At 35.2% G+C, this 18,585-nt stretch overlaps 5 protein-coding genes across 5 annotated transcripts; 3 read left to right on the forward strand and 2 right to left on the reverse strand.

Annotated features, from left to right (window-relative positions):
* Positions 192 to 3,090, forward strand: LOC104769328 (probable glycosyltransferase At5g11130). Its single transcript, XM_010493506.2, has 4 exons — positions 192 to 537; positions 722 to 912; positions 1,618 to 1,972; positions 2,066 to 3,090. The coding sequence occupies exons 1-4, from the start codon at positions 274 to 276 to the stop codon at positions 2,729 to 2,731; spliced, it is 1,476 nt and encodes a 491-aa protein (XP_010491808.1). The 5' UTR covers positions 192 to 273; the 3' UTR covers positions 2,732 to 3,090.
* On the reverse strand, positions 3,192 to 4,637 carry LOC104769329 (vesicle-associated membrane protein 713). The gene is made up of 4 exons (XM_010493507.2): positions 4,208 to 4,637; positions 3,861 to 4,051; positions 3,611 to 3,774; positions 3,192 to 3,490 (listed from the first exon to the last, which is right to left on the reverse strand). Exons 1-4 carry the CDS (start codon positions 4,425 to 4,427, stop codon positions 3,400 to 3,402), a joined length of 666 nt encoding a protein of 221 aa, XP_010491809.1. The 5' UTR covers positions 4,428 to 4,637; the 3' UTR covers positions 3,192 to 3,399.
* LOC104769330 (adenine phosphoribosyltransferase 5-like) lies at positions 5,123 to 6,897 on the reverse strand. The gene is made up of 6 exons (XM_010493509.2): positions 6,463 to 6,897; positions 6,270 to 6,380; positions 5,926 to 6,018; positions 5,675 to 5,824; positions 5,525 to 5,583; positions 5,123 to 5,414 (listed from the first exon to the last, which is right to left on the reverse strand). The coding sequence occupies exons 1-6, from the start codon at positions 6,551 to 6,553 to the stop codon at positions 5,343 to 5,345; spliced, it is 576 nt and encodes a 191-aa protein (XP_010491811.1). The 5' UTR covers positions 6,554 to 6,897; the 3' UTR covers positions 5,123 to 5,342.
* On the forward strand, positions 11,459 to 13,922 carry LOC104769331 (glutathione S-transferase T3-like). The gene is made up of 2 exons (XM_010493511.2): positions 11,459 to 13,407; positions 13,529 to 13,922. Exon 1 carries the CDS (start codon positions 12,397 to 12,399, stop codon positions 13,405 to 13,407), a length of 1,011 nt encoding a protein of 336 aa, XP_010491813.1. The 5' UTR covers positions 11,459 to 12,396; the 3' UTR covers positions 13,529 to 13,922.
* On the forward strand, positions 14,001 to 15,524 carry LOC109131116. Its single transcript, XM_019241676.1, has one exon. The coding sequence runs from the start codon at positions 14,125 to 14,127 to the stop codon at positions 15,412 to 15,414; it is 1,290 nt and encodes a 429-aa protein (XP_019097221.1). The 5' UTR covers positions 14,001 to 14,124; the 3' UTR covers positions 15,415 to 15,524.

The following is an 18,585-nucleotide window of genomic DNA, read 5'->3' on the forward strand; positions in this document are numbered from 1 at the left end:
AATAGATGAGTAAGGTAAAGTATATATGATGAAAAGAAAACCAAAAAAAAACAAGTAAAAGAGTAATAAATCTCCTCAAAAATCTAGAGAGAAATCAATCAATCCAAACAACCCTAAAATTTTCATCAAAATCATATATATATTTCCCTTCTTGACTATTTCTTCTTTCTTCTTTTTTTTGATCTGTAAAATCAAAACCAAACCCTTATCAAATTACACCTTGAAGAAGAAGAAGAAGAAAAAAATAAAGATCCTCATAATCATACTAATTGAATGGCGGATCTGACTTGTACGACACCGTTTCTGCTCTATCCAGCACTCGTCATCATCCTCTTCTTCTACTCCATCAACCACCATGACCAAATCTTCTCATCATTATCCGTGGTCCATGATGATGATGATCTTTCTTGTCATCTCGCGTCTCCTCCACCACAACAACAAGCAGCTGATTTCTCTTCCTTGAGAATTCCTTTTCGTTCTTCCTCTTCTTCTTGTCTCAATATCACTTCCAACAATATTACTTCCAACAACAATAATGTACACTAATTTATTTCTCTATTTCTTTTGTTACATCCATATTTATTTCTTCATATATAATATATAAGTGTGTTGTGTTGTGTCTTCTAGGTTTTGTGTAATTATTAGCTACGAGGTTTTGTAATATTTTTATAATATGATTGAATTAATAATTAATGTTTTGTACGTTGTATGTTGAAAATAGTCGACGTCAGAAATTGTGGTGGTAGAAGAAGTTGATAAAGCGGTGGAGAGAATAGAAGAAGGTTTGGCAATGGCGAGGGCCGCCATAAGGAAAGCCGAAGAAGAGAATCTCCACCGTGATCGGAGGAATAACTCCGATGTGGGATTCGTATCGAATGGATCTGTCTATCTTAACGCTCTTACCTTTCATCAGTTAAGACCTTTTCTTTCTCCTACCTTTTTTCCTATTTTTGCTTAGTCTTTCTCTCTCTCTATATATCTTTTTGTTTTTTTAAATCATACAAATTAGTATATTCTATGATCTATAGCAACATTGCTTAGTTTTATCACTAGGTAATTAATTTCCTTTTAAAATTTGAGTGTTTGTTAGCCTTTTGTTTAGTAAAATTAAGGGTATCAAAGTTAAAGAAAAGTTAAGAAAAATTGTTTAATAAAACTAAGGGTATATTTTGACCAAAAAAAAAAAAAAAAAAAAAAAACTAAGGGTATCAAAGTTAAAAGAAAAGTTAAGAAAATTTGACTTTTGTAGCTAACTAGTAGGTACTCGTTAGGATCTGTACTTTTCTTGTGTTTTTTCATGAAATCACCATTAGTAGAAATATGTGTCAACATCAATATTCTATGTAAATTCTATTTCTAGTAACCTATGCACCACTAGTTTGCAATTTCAAGGTCCTTTTTTCCATTTTTATCGTTTATTATCAGACTTTGAGAGTTCGAGGAAAGCGTAGTTTTAGCTTTAAGTGTTGTTCTCCATACTTTCTCTCCATCTCTCAACTTGACCTTTTGTAAAACACATCACTCACTTTTATGATAAAGTTTTAAAAGTCACACATTATAAACACAGAGATATTTATGCATATGTAATGTTTTTCTTTGCTCATAAAAATTAAACAGGAGCCACCGAGAGATGGAGAAGAGATTCAAGATATGGACTTATAGAGAAGGAGAAGCTCCTCTGTTTCACAAGGGTCCTCTCAACAACATTTACGCCGTTGAAGGCCAATTCATGGACGAGATCGAGAACGGAAACAGCCGATTCAAGGCTGCTTCACCGGAGGAAGCCACGGTCTTCTACATCCCTGTAGGGATCGTCAATATCATACGCTTTGTCTATAGACCTTACACTAGCTATGCACGTGACCGCCTCCAAAACATTGTCAAAGACTACGTCACTCTCGTATCGAACCGTTACCCTTATTGGAATCGCAGTCGAGGGGCTGACCATTTCTTTCTCTCCTGTCACGATTGGGTGAGTCTCCTTGTTTATAAACAGTTCTTGTTCAAAAAGTCAAATCATAAAAACCCTAACCTAACTTTCTCTTTTTGTTCCTTGTTGTTCAAGGCACCTGATGTCTCAACTGCGGATCCAGAACTATACAGGCATTTTATAAGAGCTCTCTGCAATGCCAATGCTTCAGAGGGATTCACCCCCAGGAGAGACGTTTCATTGCCAGAAATCAACATTGCACACAGCCAGTTAGGGTATGTACACACCGGAGAACCACCTCAAAACCGCAAACTCTTGGCATTTTTCGCAGGCGGTTCTCATGGAGAAGTCCGGAAAATACTTTTCGACCAATGGAAAGAAAAAGACAATGACGTCCAAGTCTACGAGTATCTCCCCAAAACCATGAACTACACAAAAATGATGGACAAAGCAAAATTTTGTCTATGCCCCAGCGGTTGGGAAGTGGCGAGTCCAAGAATCGTGGAGTCACTATACTCTGGTTGCGTTCCTGTCATCATTGCTGATTCTTACGTTCTTCCGTTCAGCGACGTGTTGAATTGGAAGACATTCTCCATTCATATACCAGTATCGAAGATTCCGGAGATAAAGAAGATCCTAGAAGCCATACCAGAAGACGAGTACTTGGAGTTTCAAAGGAAAGTTCTTGAGGTTCGGAAACACTTTGTGGTAAACAGACCAGCAAAGCCATACGACATGTTGCATATGATCATGCATTCTATTTGGTTACGTAGGCTTAATGTCCGAATCCCTCTTTCGTAGTGAACGATATATAATGTTATATTGTTTTATTTAGTGGACATACGTATAGACGTATAGTATAGGATCTTGAACTATGTAGCAAAATCTCGTTCTTTATTTTCAGTTAGAACAAGCCTCCGCCTCCGAGTTTTGTTTGGGAATGAATCGTACAATTTGCAATCAGGCCTACATGTAACAGTAAAAGCAGGCCTACTTGTAAACGTAAAAAAATACTTCAAAAATCTACACTTCTTTGAACAAACCTCTTTGAAAAGAGGGAAAGAGAGCAAGAGAACTTAAAACATCAAATCTGTGTTTGTCTCATTATTCATTTGATCCTTATAACCCCCACAGCCCTATAAAGGAGGGTATACTTTTAGTCAAAAACTACTATGTTGCCATCTGAAAAACGACTTCTTTTTATAATCTTAAACAGAGAGCCTCTCAAGTCAAGTCTTAACGTTGCAGCATATATTGCAAACAGACAAGGGGATATGATCATTAACAGTGAAATCTCACACTAACAAATAACAATCGATTCTCAAATTCAAAACAATATGCAGAAGCTGATACTTGAAAAAGCGCACATAACACACACATTTTACACAACGCATATCTCACATTTAAAGATCGAAGCATAGACTGATATATTCCCAAGAAGGGAACAAGGTGAAAGTAAGAGTGTCTTCTTACTTGAAACATGAAGGAAGACTTGCCCCATGGCAAACAAAGGCCATCGCGATGTACACAACCAACGCAAGTACAAGTATCAGAGCAATCCTGCAGATAAGAAAACAACAAACTCATAAGGAATGTAACAGAACATATAAAGTGATCAATTCCACAAGAAACCATGTAATGGAACATGAGCAGGTATTTTGGTTCGGAGGAGAAACTTACGTAAGCTTAACATTTCGCCACCACATAACAGTTCTGTAACGGCGAGCTTGCTTTCTGAAACGAAAAGTATTGCCTTGCATATTTTCAGTTTTATCAACAAGCAACTCCAAACGCTCCCCTCTATCCAAGACTTTATCAATATTCTCAATCATCACGTTTCTAACCTGAAACATTACTAGTAATAGTCAGTGACATCATATGTAAAAGTACACAAAAAGAGATGATTTTTTATTCTTTGGTTAAACATTACCTGACTCATTTCACCTTTGATTCTGCTCATCCTATCTGCATTTGGATCATTGGAATAAAACTCCATCTGCTGAGTTATAACTCTTGAGAACTCATCATTCATTGAATAAGCTTGAGCTGAATGAATAGCTCGGCCGTATGTTCTCACAAACCTCTGATGAATATCATCCAGAAACGCAAACGGAATATTCCCTGCCCTCAAACAATAAAGATTCTCAAATCACAAAAGTTCTATAAGAACACAATCCTAACATCACCTAAAACGAGCATAGTTCTAGCTACCAAATCCCTAAAATTGACCTCAATTGAAAATAAAGAGAGCAAAATTGATGAAATTAGGGAATTTACTTCCGGCGGATTCATCGGCCATACAGAGAACGGTAAGACCATCGGTACGCATGACATGGAAGATGAACCGATCTTGAGAGTAAGACATGTGGCTATCGCTATCGTTACCAGGCAACTTATCCAGAATCTGCTTAGCGATTGAGTTCGCGTTAGTCGAAGTAGCGCTAAACTCAGACAACACAACCGTTCCTCGAGCCACCAACGCAAATAAGATCGCCATCTCTAGCTACTCCCCGGCGGCACCTCTTTCTTTCACCCAGCTCCGAAAACCTCAGATCTTGACAACAACGAAATCAGCTCCAACCAAAATCGATAGGTTTAGACTGTAAAAAATCTGAGAATTGTTCAAATTAAAGCATCACCATACATCGGAGGAAGCCCGCTTTACGGTGAAAAGTTGAATTTTGAAAGAAATATCAGTGGCGAAAGCAAAAAAAAAAATATCTAACTTAATTGGGCTTTGTATTACTATCTCAGAAAGCCCATTATCTTTTGACAGCTCACTAGCCCCATTTGGAAGTATTTCTTTGTATTTATTAAGAAGATATACTTTTCTATATTTTATTTCAAACTTTTTAAAGTTAAAAACATTGATGACTATCATATTTTGCTTTCATTAGATAAATAGGATTTCAATTTTCAAATCTTTTGATATATATATATATATATTTGTTTCGGTTAGAAACTTTGGTAAAGGAATATTTGAAACTCAAAATAATATATACTCCGGATGGACCAATGTGGCAGTATTAAATAGTTTGTCGTAGAATACCAACAACCAAGTGCTCACTGGCTCAGTAAAAACCGCATTCAATTTTAGTAAACCTACTACTACTATTTGTACTTTTTCCCCTTCAGATTTCCCGCATATAGTATTACGAATGTATGTCTTACCCTTTTTCATGATTACAGTTATTAGCCATTTTTTTTGATTAAGATAACAAAAAAGTACACATTGTCCTAACTTTTTAAACTCATAAAAAAAAGTAAAAACCACACAGCAAAATTCAAATCTACAGAGAACGAATACAAAGACGTTGAATTTGAAACCCTAAGAGTTTTTATAAAGAAGATGAAACTGTAACAAAGAAACATGAACTCTGCCAGGAGAAAAAAACCTCAACCGGATTGTATCCTAACAGAACTCGTCTAATTCACTTGGCTCCACCAGCACATAAAGCGGCTTCCCTTTCAGCTTGTGTTGCCCCTAAAACCAACCCAAAACCGAACTCTATCACTACAATTTTAAGTCATATCCTTTATAAAGAACAAAAACAGAGTCTAACTTCTTAAACAAGTAAGAGAAGTGTGACTCACCTTGACTTCAGGCAAGCCAATGACACAAGCACACTCCACAACTTCAGCTCCTTGGCTTTCTGTAAAACGTTTTAAGTGTCATATAATGAAAAAATCAAGACCAAAAAAAAAATCTCATTACTAATTGAAAAACAAGTAAAAGAAAGAAACCCATAAGGCTAATGGCGGCTGAAAGAGTGCCGCCTGTAGCAACGAGATCGTCGATGATAATGACACGTTCTCCTGGCTCAACTGTGTCAACGTGCATCTCTAAACGGTCATGTCCATACTCAAGCTCATACGACTCCGATATCACTTTCCCTATATGTTATCACATTTTTTTCAGTATCTCATGAATAGAGCCTATCTATAATTACTATGAACAAAAAAAAAAGAGAATGCACTTAAAAAATGTAAGTAACCTGGTAATTTTCCTGGTTTACGCAAAGGGATAAACTTTGCGCCGATGGCTAAGGCAATGGAAGGACCCAACAAGAAACCTCTTGCTTCAACTCCTATATAATACACACATACATTTGCATGTAAAGTAATAAATATTACTTTCTTAATGAAGAAAAAGACAAATCTTGTTACTTCTTTTGTTCTTTTAAATAATGTATTTTGTTTGCTTATATGATGTAAACCCATTTACAAAGACACCGATTTTTTGGCGTTACTTAACAAACTTGATGACGAAACACTGTAGTTAGTAAAGAAATGGAGAGGATAATGATGAAAACTGAAAAGACACAGAGGAGTCTCTTACCAGCAACGACAGAGATTTGCATGTCTCTGTAGCGATCAACGAAAATGTCAATCGTATGTTTAAAGGCCTTATGATCCAACAACAACGTTGTTATGTCCTGAAACATAATCCCTGTCCCGAGCAAAACAAAAATCTTCATAAATTAGGAAAAAAAAACAGAGCAAAAACAGAGAAAAACAGAGTTGTAAAAGACCTTTCTTGGGAAAATAAGGAACAACTCTAATGGCTGCTGATATAGCTTCGAGTCTTGGATCACCTTTCAGACCATTCTCCGCAGCAAACATCGTTTCTCTCTATCCTCTCTCTCTCTCTCTGAAATTTTGAAATTCAATTCTTGAGAGTGTCAAGGAGCGTCTTTAACACTAGTATATTACTCTCTCTCTCTCTCTCTCTCTTGATTGAAGAGTAAATAAATGGGGGAAGATTTCAAAGTAGAAGACAATTAAATTTCCCTCGCAGAAGAAGGAAACGAGGAAAATGAAATGAGATCAGATCCTCTCTCTCTTTGTGTCTCTATCTCGCTCTGTTCCTCTGTTCACCACCAGTTGTAGTAGAAGAAAGTGGGTGAGAGAGCATTTAATATTTTAATATAGAGAGAGAGTGTTGTGTTGTGTATGTATCACACGCGCGAACTGGGTCGTCGGCACACAGGATTTATCAACCCCCGCGCAATAATACTAATAATAAATCAGAATCACAAGAACACAAGGCCAATGGTATATGTATGTATCATGTATTAAAGAGAGTGTAGAAGATCCGAAGTAGAAAAGAAAATCTTATGGATCTTCGAGAGAATCTTTGGCTTTTAGCTCTTTCTTTTTTATTTTTGAGTCTTATCTTTCTCTCTCTCTTTTATTCTCTAGAGAGTCTCGAACGAAAGACCTATAAAGGAAAGAGATTCGATACTCTGCAAAAAAAAACCAAACCATTTCTCTATAAAAAGAAGTACCCCATTCTCCTTATAAAACTAGTTCACATTCCATGTTTTGTGTCTTGTCTCCTCCTTACACAGCTACTTACCCTCTTTTATTACTATATATATCTTTAATGTGAAAAAAGGTTACATGTTTGTGAACTGTAATTTAATTAAACTTTAGTATTATCTTGGTAGGCTATTGGGATAGATTTTGTTTATGTTTTAGTTACCTCTTTTCTTCCTTAAATCTCTCATCGTAGCCGTAGCTGCTTTATATTTGTTTTCTTGTTTCCTACACTACGCTATAGCTTTTGTGTTTGTAGTACGAGTGCTGTGTTATTTTTTGTAGATTGCGGTTATAACATTTATATAGTAGTACTACTGGTTTTTATGTCAATTCAAAGCGCAAGTAAAAAGTACAGGGGGAGCAAGCAAAATCACCGAGCAAGAATAAATATATTTACGTATAGAGTCAGCAAAGGAGTCTACATGCGCCAAAATTTGAGTAGTACATGCCAACTATAACAAAAAAATTATTTATTTAGCTTGGAATTCAGGCTAAGATAGGTCTATATTTCAGCCATATCCTATAATATGAGTGAATACAGCACAATGAAATCTTCATATATAAGTGATTAGTGAAGATCATGTTATTGAACAGTTGGGTAGCAGCACCCCTCTATTCACGAGCAAATTCAATTTTGAATTTAATGCTATAGCCTATATGTTAAACCAAAGTTTCACGTCATAAACGTGGATTGTTAAGAATTTTGTGCTTGTTCACCGAAGATATTTCGTTGCTAGTGTCTTCTATGCTTCTCATAAATTCTGTAACAAACGTGACGCATCATTTGCACCAGGCCGCCAAATGCACAGTTCAAAACGTAAATTGTCTCGTGAAGCATGTGTTTAATGCAATTTCCTCAAACCATGTTGGGTCCCTTAAAAGACTTCTCGGCCTCAAAAATCACTTTGCTTCCAAAATAAACAACAAACGATCACAATTATAATTTTGACAGTTCAAGTCTTACTGTAAGGCTAACATCAAATCTATATATGATAAGAGAGAGAGCGAGAAAAAAAAAAGCTCTCGATCACCAGGTCTTTTTTATCTTGCTTTGGAGTGTTTATGACTTTTCAGAATATTTGTGAATCCACCGGAACCCTCCCCCTGTCTCATTTGTGGTAACCTATACACAAGAGATATATCAGATAATGCCATAATGGTGAAGGGGTACTATATATATCTGAAACAGATAATACGCAATAAACCTTTACAAGCAATAATTTACATTAGCTCCCGTTAGGATTTCTGATATGCTTGTAAAGTTTTGACGATATTAAAAAAATCCCACCATCCGATTTCAAACAATCAAAATTGCATACGATGAAAAAGTAAGAAACAAATTTACTAAAATCGAGATCATCTCTCACAAATCAATCGTTGTAATACAAATTCCATTTCACTGAATACTTTTTAATTGATGTAATTATCTTAACTATATTGTTCTTCGACTGGTTATAACTTAGAGAATAAGAGGTGTATCTAATTTAAAGTTGAAAAGCAATTCAAGCATGTATCTGTTCTGTCTAAAAGAAAGAAAAAGCTGTAGTATAGTTCAAAGGGTAAATGAACCTCGTACCGAGAAACCCACTACAAAGCTTATCGACAACCTAGAGAAAAATACAAGTTCAGAATAGAATAACAACAATATATACTTACAACTTCGAGGAGATATCCCAAATCTCGTTGTCTAACTTTATAGTGTTTATAATCAAATAGTAAGAAAAATCATTCACAACTTATCCTACTATATTAAATTGAGAAGTACAAATATAAAACTAACCTTAAAATGTGTAAAAAATTACATTCAATTGCCATTAGAAAAAAATAATTAAGCTTAATTAACTAATTTAAATAAATATAATTAATTAAAAATAAAAAACACTCACATATCAAATATTAAAAAATCTAAAAAAATCTAAAAAAATATTTTCTCTCTCTAATAAATTATGGACGAAATTACTAATTATTTTTTCAAAAATATATAAACCAATCAGAATTTTAAAAACTAAGATTTTATATCCAAGTATACAATACAATTATTTTTAATAACTAAATTCGAAGATTTTGTTAAGTTTTCAAATTATGATTCTCCTATCACTTTTATTTTATTTTATTTACAAATTGTTTGGAATTTTCATTTAATACTTATAATTGAAAATGCATATTTTTTTCTTCATATGTTGTGATTTGAATTTTTTTAAACGAATATATATTTACTCATTGTATGAAAATGTGTGTTTTAATTTCCACATTGGCAGGTTGGTAAAACTAAATTTATATAAATGATAAATTAATAATTTTTATTTGCTCACAATTATAATATTAAAATTACTATTTTATATTTCACAAAATAATGATGCAAATACAACAAACAAACAATATAAAAGTGTAATAATACGTCAAATATAAAATACTATAATATTTTAAAATAATTATTATTCCAATAGACTAATAGATTTACATAACAATTAAAAATAAATATTATCTCAAACAAAATAACTTTTTTTAAAATAAAACAATAATTTTTATTATTATATTATAATTTTTTTTAAAAAATGTTGACCCGTGCTTAAAGCACGGGATATATCCTAGTTACACGTTAATTTGAATACTGGAGCTATTGGCATATTACTGACTATATTAAAAATTTAAACTTGAACTACGCCTATTTTATGCAACGTATACAACTAATCTGATTATTAACCAGTATATAAAAAAAATTGTAGCATAAAATGTTGTATCCAACGAACAAGTTTAAGAAGATCAAACGGCTAACATTGATACCAAAATGTACTTAACATAGGTACCAAAAAGAAAAAAATTAAGAAAATATTGGGTTTTGCACTTTTACTTATTATTGGGCCCTTGACTCATGTCTATCAGGCTAATTGCAATGGTCGCTTAGAGCATGATTAGTGGGGAGTACTCACAAAGTTACTCCACTATTTGGGCCCCAAAATAATATTAAACAACCCAAAAATGGGTCCATTATCGAAGAATCGATACCCTGGGAAGGAGTTTGAGCAACACTTGAAGAACGCTACGTGGCGACTTGTGAATGGGTGTTTGTTAAATATAAAAGCGTTTTTTTTTTATTTTTTACTCATTTTCTTTTCTTTTCTTCCCCAAAGTCTCTCTCTCTTCTCTCTCGAGAACTCCGGCGAAAGAAATGGCGATTCATATGTAATCGGGAAAAGAAGAAAGAGAGAAGAATCGAGTTATCAATTGGATTAAGCAGTCTGCCCAAGTGATCTTCTTCATTCTTAAGGGTTTCGTTCCTATCCTTCTAGGGTTTGTTCTCTCTCTCTCTCAATCCAATTGCATCGCTCTGTTATTCTTTTTCTTAACGCGTCGCGTCTCTGATTTTTTTGTTTTGTTTCTTCGTCGTCTCTTGTTGCAGGTTTTTTAAAGCAAGTTTAATCTGATTGTCGCTCACACGGCCTCTAGGTGAGTTCCTCTTCTAGGATTTGGCTTTGATCTTTCGGTGATTGATTTATCGTGTTGCTTCCTCTGTTTTTTTTTTTACTAACTTGTTTCTTCTTCTTCTTCTTCTCCTTCTGTCTCTCGCAGGTGCTTTTTGGAAGCATGGCTTTCGTCTCTGAAATCTCAACTTCTTCTAGGGTTTGATCTCTAAATTGATTTCTATTACATAGGGTTTTTTTTTCATTCACTCGAATTCCTTATATTTACTCATATTTCTATTATTATATTTTTTTGTAAATCCAGATTGATTGATTGCGGAGGATAACTGTAGTATTGATCGATCGGCGATTGAGGAGGATACTAAGATCTCTCCCTGATGGTTTGATTGAGGAGGAGGGCACTAAGATCTTCTTGGGTTTTTATTCATTCTTGTCACTCTCTGTTTGATTTTAACGACTTCTTTTCTTTTTTGGGGGGGTCTCACTCTCTCTCTCTTTGTTGCAGGTCTTCTTTTGGAATTACTCCCGAACAGCAAGCTTTGTCAAAGGATGGATCACAACTAGCAGCAATATGAAGGGACAAGTAAGTTTGCAGCCATGAGCTTAGACTTGCTTATTATATATATGTCTTGTTATTTTGTTTCTTATCTCTTGTCTCTAGCTAACTTTTGGTATGCATGTTTTCTTTTCTTTTTTGTTGCATCAGCCTCAAGGATTTGTCTCTTGACTAGCAGATAAAGGCATCAATGGAGATGATGACTTGCCAAAGCGCAAGACCTTTTGTGGTTTCTGGGACTAAGATCTCTCGGTGATGGTTGAGAAAGAGTGGAGTCTTCTCTTTGTTTGTTTTCCTAATCTCTCCCATATTTACTCTCTTTTTTGATATAGTGAAATAACTGTTGATATGGCTTTTTTATTTTCCTCTTAGGAGTTGAAAAACCGACGACCATCATTGTGGCTTATGTAAGTTAACTGATTAACTATGTTCATCTCTCTTTCTTCTTTTACATGAATTTTGAGATTTACCAAGTTATACTACTAACCCTGCTTCTGATGATGTTTTCTCTTTCTAGTTTCAGCTGATTTGTGCACAGGCTCTTGGATTGCCATTAGAGCAGCCAAAGAGTGTAAACATGGAGAGGTTGCAAAAGGTGAAACTTCGTGGGGCTCTTTAAGCTCCTCTCGAAACCACCAGAGGTTTGCTTTTTATTATGAGATTATTCTGTTGTTCTTGTTAAGAGTACAATGTTTTTGTTTCTGTTTATGTGATTTATATTGACTATTTTTACATGTTTGTGCGAGGTCAAATGGAGATCATTTGGAATGATTATTCATGAAGCGGACTGCAGCGTTTTGGATTCTCTTATTTGAAAAGGTATGGTACGACAGCTTTCATATGTTGTTGATAGTTATTGTTTGCGATTGTGTGTTGGGATGAATTAGTGTTAGATTAGGTAATAGTCAAGTCAGGACATTGATGATTGCTTTTTTGTTTGTTGGAGTTCTTAAATACGAATAGTACTTGATTAGAGAGATACTTGTCGAGTAGGTTGTTTTAATGTAATAAATTTGTGGTTGTTGTAGTTAATTTACAACCATAAATTTGAAAACCCAAAACCACTTGAGCTCAATATAAACCCTCCATGTTAGCACTAACATAAACCATTAACTTTTTCTATACAAACCCTTTTCTTTTAACATCAGCTTTCACTAAAACAACCAATGGATCCTAGAAGCCTTATTCGTAATCCACATACATATTTTGTTGATCTTATGAATTCTCAAAAAGACTCTAACTCCCAAGATAATCCAATTCTTCCAAATACATTCTCTTCTCAGCCTGTCCACTTTACCCAAACCCTCTCTTCTCAGCCTGTCAACTTTACCCAAACCCTCTCTTCTCAGCCTGTCAACTGTGGGCCTAGATTCTCTTCTCAGCCGTTTCAGTTTAGGCCGGCATCTGAAGATGATGATTGTATCGAGGTTGAGGTTGATGAGGATGAAGAAGACGAAGGAAGGGGAATAAGAAAGCGGTGGACTGCAGAGGAGGATGTTAACCTCATAAGCGCTTGGTTAAACACAAGCAAGGATCCAGTTGTAAGTAATGAGCAGCGGCTACAAAGTTTCTGGAAGAGGGTTGCTGCCTACTACAAAGCTAACTATGGGTCATCTGTTTCAAATGCAAGAGGGCCTACACAATGTAAGGCTAGGTGGAGCAAGATAAACCATGGAGTCAATAAGTTTGTGGGCTGTTACGCACAAGCGAGTTCAAGAAGAAAGAGTGGAGAATCAGAAGATGATGTATTGAGCATGGCGTATGAGCTTTACAAGAACGACAAGGGCAAGCCATTTCTGCTAGGACATTGCTGGAGGGAACTGAAGCATGATCAGAAATGGATCACGGAGGAGTGTAGCCATAAGCGGACTAAACTCGCTTCAGATGGAGCAGGAGCATCCTCACCCGGAGAGTGCAATGATGGAGCTGAGATGAGGCCTCCGGGGGTTAAAGCTTCTAAGAAAAAAGGGAAGAAACCGGCTGTGACTATTGATGTAGAGGATGGTTCTGTTGGTAAGCTAGACAAGATCATTGCAATGAAAGAACAAGAACAAGCGGCTAAAGAGAGACACGGCAAAATGAGACTGCTAGACAGCCTCCTTAACAAGACTGAACTAACAAGTGCCGAACAACTTCTTAGGGACAAACTCGTTGACCAAATGTTGACAAACACTTAGGTTTGGGTTTAACTCTTTTGTGTGTAACTATCCTCTTTTGTGTTTAACTCTTGTTTTCATTAAACTTATGCTATATGTTGTTTGTTTAACACTTGTTTTGTTTTTTGTTCTTTTGTTTCAGGTTTTGCGACAACAAATTAAGGTGATACGAGAAGGGAAACATGTGTTGTCAAAGACATAGATGTGTTGTGTTTACACCCGTGGAGGGGTGTTGTTTTTAGTTGTTGTCTTGTTGTCTTGTTGTCACGGGTCTGTGAGTTGTTGTCTTGTTGTCTTGTTGTCACGGGTCTGTGAGTTGTTAACTCTTTTGTAACCCGTGGAGGGGTGTTTTGTAACACGGGTTGTGAGTTGTTGTCTTCTGTTTTGTTTTGGTTGTCTTGTGTCTTGCAAGGACAGTCACAGATTTGTTTGTGTTGTTTTGTCTTTTGTAAGGGTTGTATTGCCCACTTGGTACTTTGTGTTTGCTGTTAAGACTATATATTCACTTCTCCTACTCTTTCATCGTTTTACATCAATGCTTTCTGATTATTCTCTTCCGATTATTCTCTTCTCTTTCATCCTATCTTCACTTCTACTACTCAACCAAATAAAATTTCCTTTGCTCAACCTTTTCACTTCTACTACTCAACCAAATATACCTTGTAACCTAAACCCTTTTCCTATACAAAATAAATCACACTTCCCATAAGCCTTCTACTATATCCAAATTGCAAAAAAATGTCTAATTGGAGTTCCGATCAAGAAGTTGATGATATTGTAGAAGAGGAAGTTGATAGTATAGTGGAGATGATCCAATACAACTACACTCACCCATATGTACCACCAGCTCCAATAATCCGAAGAGTGCACATTGAGAGAGACCGTGAAGAAGGCCACACTCGGTTGTGGAATGATTATTTTAGTGATAATCCAACTTACACTAACGCTATGTTCCGTCGTCGCTTTAGAATGAACAAACCATTGTTCCTTCGTATTGTTACCGCTATTGAGAATGGAGTCCCATACTTCAGACAAAGGCGAGATGCTACTGGAAGGCTTGGTCTTTCTGCACTTCAGAAATGTACGGCAGCTATTCGTTTGATGGCTTACGGATATACGGCAGATGCGGTGGATGAATATTTACGACTCGCTGAAACAACCTCCCACAAATGCCTTCTACATTTTGTTGAGGGAGTTATAAATTTGTTTGGCGACGAGTATCTGAGAAGACCTACACCGGAAGACCTCCAACGATTACTGAATATTGGAGAACATCGCGGTTTCCCCGGAATGATAGGGAGCATAGATTGTATGCATTGGGAGTGGAAGAATTGTCCCACTGCATGGAAAGGACAATATACACGTGGATCTGGTAAACCGTCAATCGTACTAGAGGCTGTGGCATCACAAGATTTATGGATTTGGCACGCATTTTTTGGACCACCTGGTTCGTTAAATGATATCAACGTCTTGGACCGCTCCCCTGTGTTTGATGATATCCTAGAGGGCCGAGCTCCGAGAGTTAGATACGTTGTCAATGGACGGCAATACAAAATGGCGTACTACCTAACGGATGGTATCTATCCCAAATGGGCAACTTTCATCCAATCCATTACACTTCCACGTGGTCGAAAAGCAAAACTCTTTGATCAATGGCAAGAAGGATGTCGTAAAGATGTAGAGCGTGCATTTGGAGTCTTGCAAGCTCGATTTGCAATCGTGAAGAATCCCGCACTTTTTTGGGATAAAGGGAAAATAGGGAAAATAATGAGAGCATCTATCATCCTGCATAACATGATAGTGGAAGACGAACGACATGACTACAATTTCTACGATCCAGCGGAATTCCATCACGGAGAAGGAAGCGGAAGTTCTCATGTCGATTTATCATATTCTACAGATATCCCAACAAATCTACATAATATGATGGGCATTCGAAATGATGTTCATGATACACAAATGCATGATCTTTTGCAAAAAGACTTGATTGAGCATATCTGGCAAAAATTTGGTGCAACCGCACAATAAATCTTACTCCAAACTATGTTTAATATGTATAATATTTTGAATTTTATAAAATATGTTTACTATTCCGTATTTTGTAAAATATGTTTAAGTTTGTAAAATATTGTTTTCTATTTTATGTAATATAAAAAATTTAAATAATTGTTTTATCATTTTAGATAATTAAAGTTTGATAATTAATAAATCAAAATTAAAAAATTATTATTTAAATGTTTGAGTAACCTCTTTGTAGTTCTCTAGTAATAGGATAATTTTACTTAGGTTCTCTTAGAGTTACTTAACTTAATTTATGATTATTTATATAATTAATTAATGTAAGAGTAACCATGGTGGGTTACTCCACTAATGATGGTCTTAGCCTCTTTCTGGGCAAAATTATAGGGTTCAACTTGAATCCAATAGGCCGTTTGCTATTGGATACAAAAAAGGGCAGAAGCGACCATACCGAACGCTCCTGTGGCATGCAAAGGTGTGACGACTTGGTATTCAAAATTTAAGCAATAACAAACAGAGTTTAGTTGACATTTGCCGCACATGCATTGAATTTATTGTATGTTAAAAGCTCTTCATGTGATTTCGGTAGCAAACAGTACACTTCATTATCGATCATAAATTTAGGTAGGAATGCATGTTCTAGATATTATACTATAGGTTTACGTAGGTTGCCACATTTGTCTCTTTGTCTTTTACCATTGACGGATTGACCTATACAATATTTTCGTTAATATGTAAATGAATGTACCATTGAATCAATATATGAATAAGTCACTTAAATACTTAGATATAAATACAGTGGTTCGAAACCCAAACTTTGCTAACTTGGAATCAGGACCGTTCATGCGTAAAAATGATATTTGTCATGTCATAGATCAGAAGAAAACCAAGGTAATTGCATAGATTGTACTTAGCTTGAAACCAGACAACATGGTGCCAATGTAAGTTCATTCTTCTTCATGCGTTGAACCTGGCCCTCGAACCATACCAAATTACTTATCGAAAATGTTTTTCCCAACCAAATTTTAATTTCCAGAAAGTTAAAAAAAAAAATATAGGGGTCCATTTTACCAGCTAGCTTATTATTACTTTTTCATCAAAACCAAATTAAATTTAAAGTCTTACAAACAAAAAAGTTAGGACGATCGCCGGATAGTCTGCCAACTCATAATCTTTAATATTTTCCCAAAGAATTAAGTCGACCAGTAATGAAATTACTAATCCATGGTTCTAAATATCTATAGAAAAAACTTCTTGACTACTTTTATTTATTGACATGAGAAGGGCCTTGGTGGGTGTACATCTTAATTTAGGTTAGATGAAGATTAGTTACGGTTAAATGGTTCGGACCAGTTACCATTTAATGGGTTGGTACGATAATTAAAGGAAAAAAGTGGATTGATTTAAGAGTTGGAGTTAGAGTTTGGGATCCACCGTCCTTGCTAATCTTATTGAACCGTATTTTACCCATTCATGATCAGCATATTACGAGGGATGTTAAAACTGTAACACTGATTTTGTTTTTCTAAACTAACTCCAAATTCGTATTCAAGATTTTCTCACATAAACTAAAACATTGATTAGGTGAGAATATACTTTTCTTGTTATACATTCCATTTCACTTTATTGATGAACACACGCGATTTGAATTTAATTTATACATATATACTGTATTTTTTTTTTCCTACAACCTACTTAATTATATTCCATTTAATTGCGAAGATAAAAAGAAAGAGCAAAAGAAACCATCTACCAATCGATCGACAGTGGCAAACGCAAACCTATACTTTTGTAAAGTTAGCTAAAGTGTTAAATAACCACATAAATGAAGATTATTGTATTCATTAGCTTTGTCCATAGGGTGAAGCTCACTATATTGGACTAGTCTTCTGCCAAGGAAAAAAACAAAAGATATTTCTATAGGCTTTTGATTACGTACTAAGTTAAAGGGTTAAAATACATTTTTTAAAAATAATACTAATGCAAAATATGGCAAGTATAAAGTTTTATACTTTATATCAAGTTACAAGCGATCAAGTTACTTGTTCTTTTGAAATTTTCGAACATTCAGTCACAAAAGCTTATCACATAAGTTCTTCCAAGCCATACCAAAAGTATTTGCTTGTTGCTTGGCTTGCAACTTTAAATAGGCTCACGACAGGTGATAGAATGTTGCAGTAGACCGTAGGGGTCAACTCTACTTGTATTCTATGCCATGATCCATATGAAACTCGAAACCATCTTTTTTCACCTGCCTATATTCGAAAGAGATTTGGGCAAGCCTCGTGACTAAACTTCTTACAATTAAATTCTCGATTGATTGGGGGACACTTCTAAATTTGCTCACGGACAAGACTTTGAGAAAAGACGTAGTATATTTGTTGAGATATATTTTTCAAGGTTCAATTCATTCGATCTGAAAGGTACGAAACAATCGTAGGCATGGGAAACCTCCGATAAACAAGTTCGAAATAGATTACTCTCCATCCAAGCTCAAGACAATGGCATATATGCAGGTTGTATGGCATTATCGTTTGCAACAAGATAAGTGTGAGAATTTTGTAGATGTTTTGTCAGCAAATTAAACAAACGATGGTCTTGATGTAAAAAAAAAATTCAAATAAATTTTACATTTTATTCAGAAAAAAAAACTTATCACATATTTGTGTTACTTTTTGACTTTTAGATCATAAAGGATTTAACGAGTGCATCCTTAGTATTTCAAGAATAGGATCATATGGTTCCAGTAACCTATTCAAAGAAAACTGTTGTTCAGTCATAAGATTAGCGAATGTGATAGATTACCCATTTATCAAAAGAAATAAAACAAATAACCCAATATTGTAGTAGTCTTAGGCTCTGTTTGGGAGTTAGTCGCTGTAGCAGCGACTGTTTTTCATAAACTTACTTTTAGATCTTCTTTATCTTTTCTTCATCTCCTCTACTTTCTATAAATAGCTGACTTTAGTATTCACCGCACACTGCACAAAAAAAAAATGGAAGATTTACCTGGATCCTGGATTGCAAGTTCTTGGAGGTTAACCATTGCGAGATTGGAAGTTGTTGATGTCGGAGTGGAGAAGACGAGCCGAAGTTGATATCGGAGTCAAAGAAGACGAGCCGAATTTTTAAGGTTTGCGATTTTACTGTAACATTTCATGACTTTTTTTTTTTTTTTTT

This window comes from Camelina sativa, chromosome 20, assembly GCF_000633955.1.
Source record: "Camelina sativa cultivar DH55 chromosome 20, Cs, whole genome shotgun sequence".
Taxonomy (NCBI): domain Eukaryota; kingdom Viridiplantae; phylum Streptophyta; class Magnoliopsida; order Brassicales; family Brassicaceae; genus Camelina; species Camelina sativa.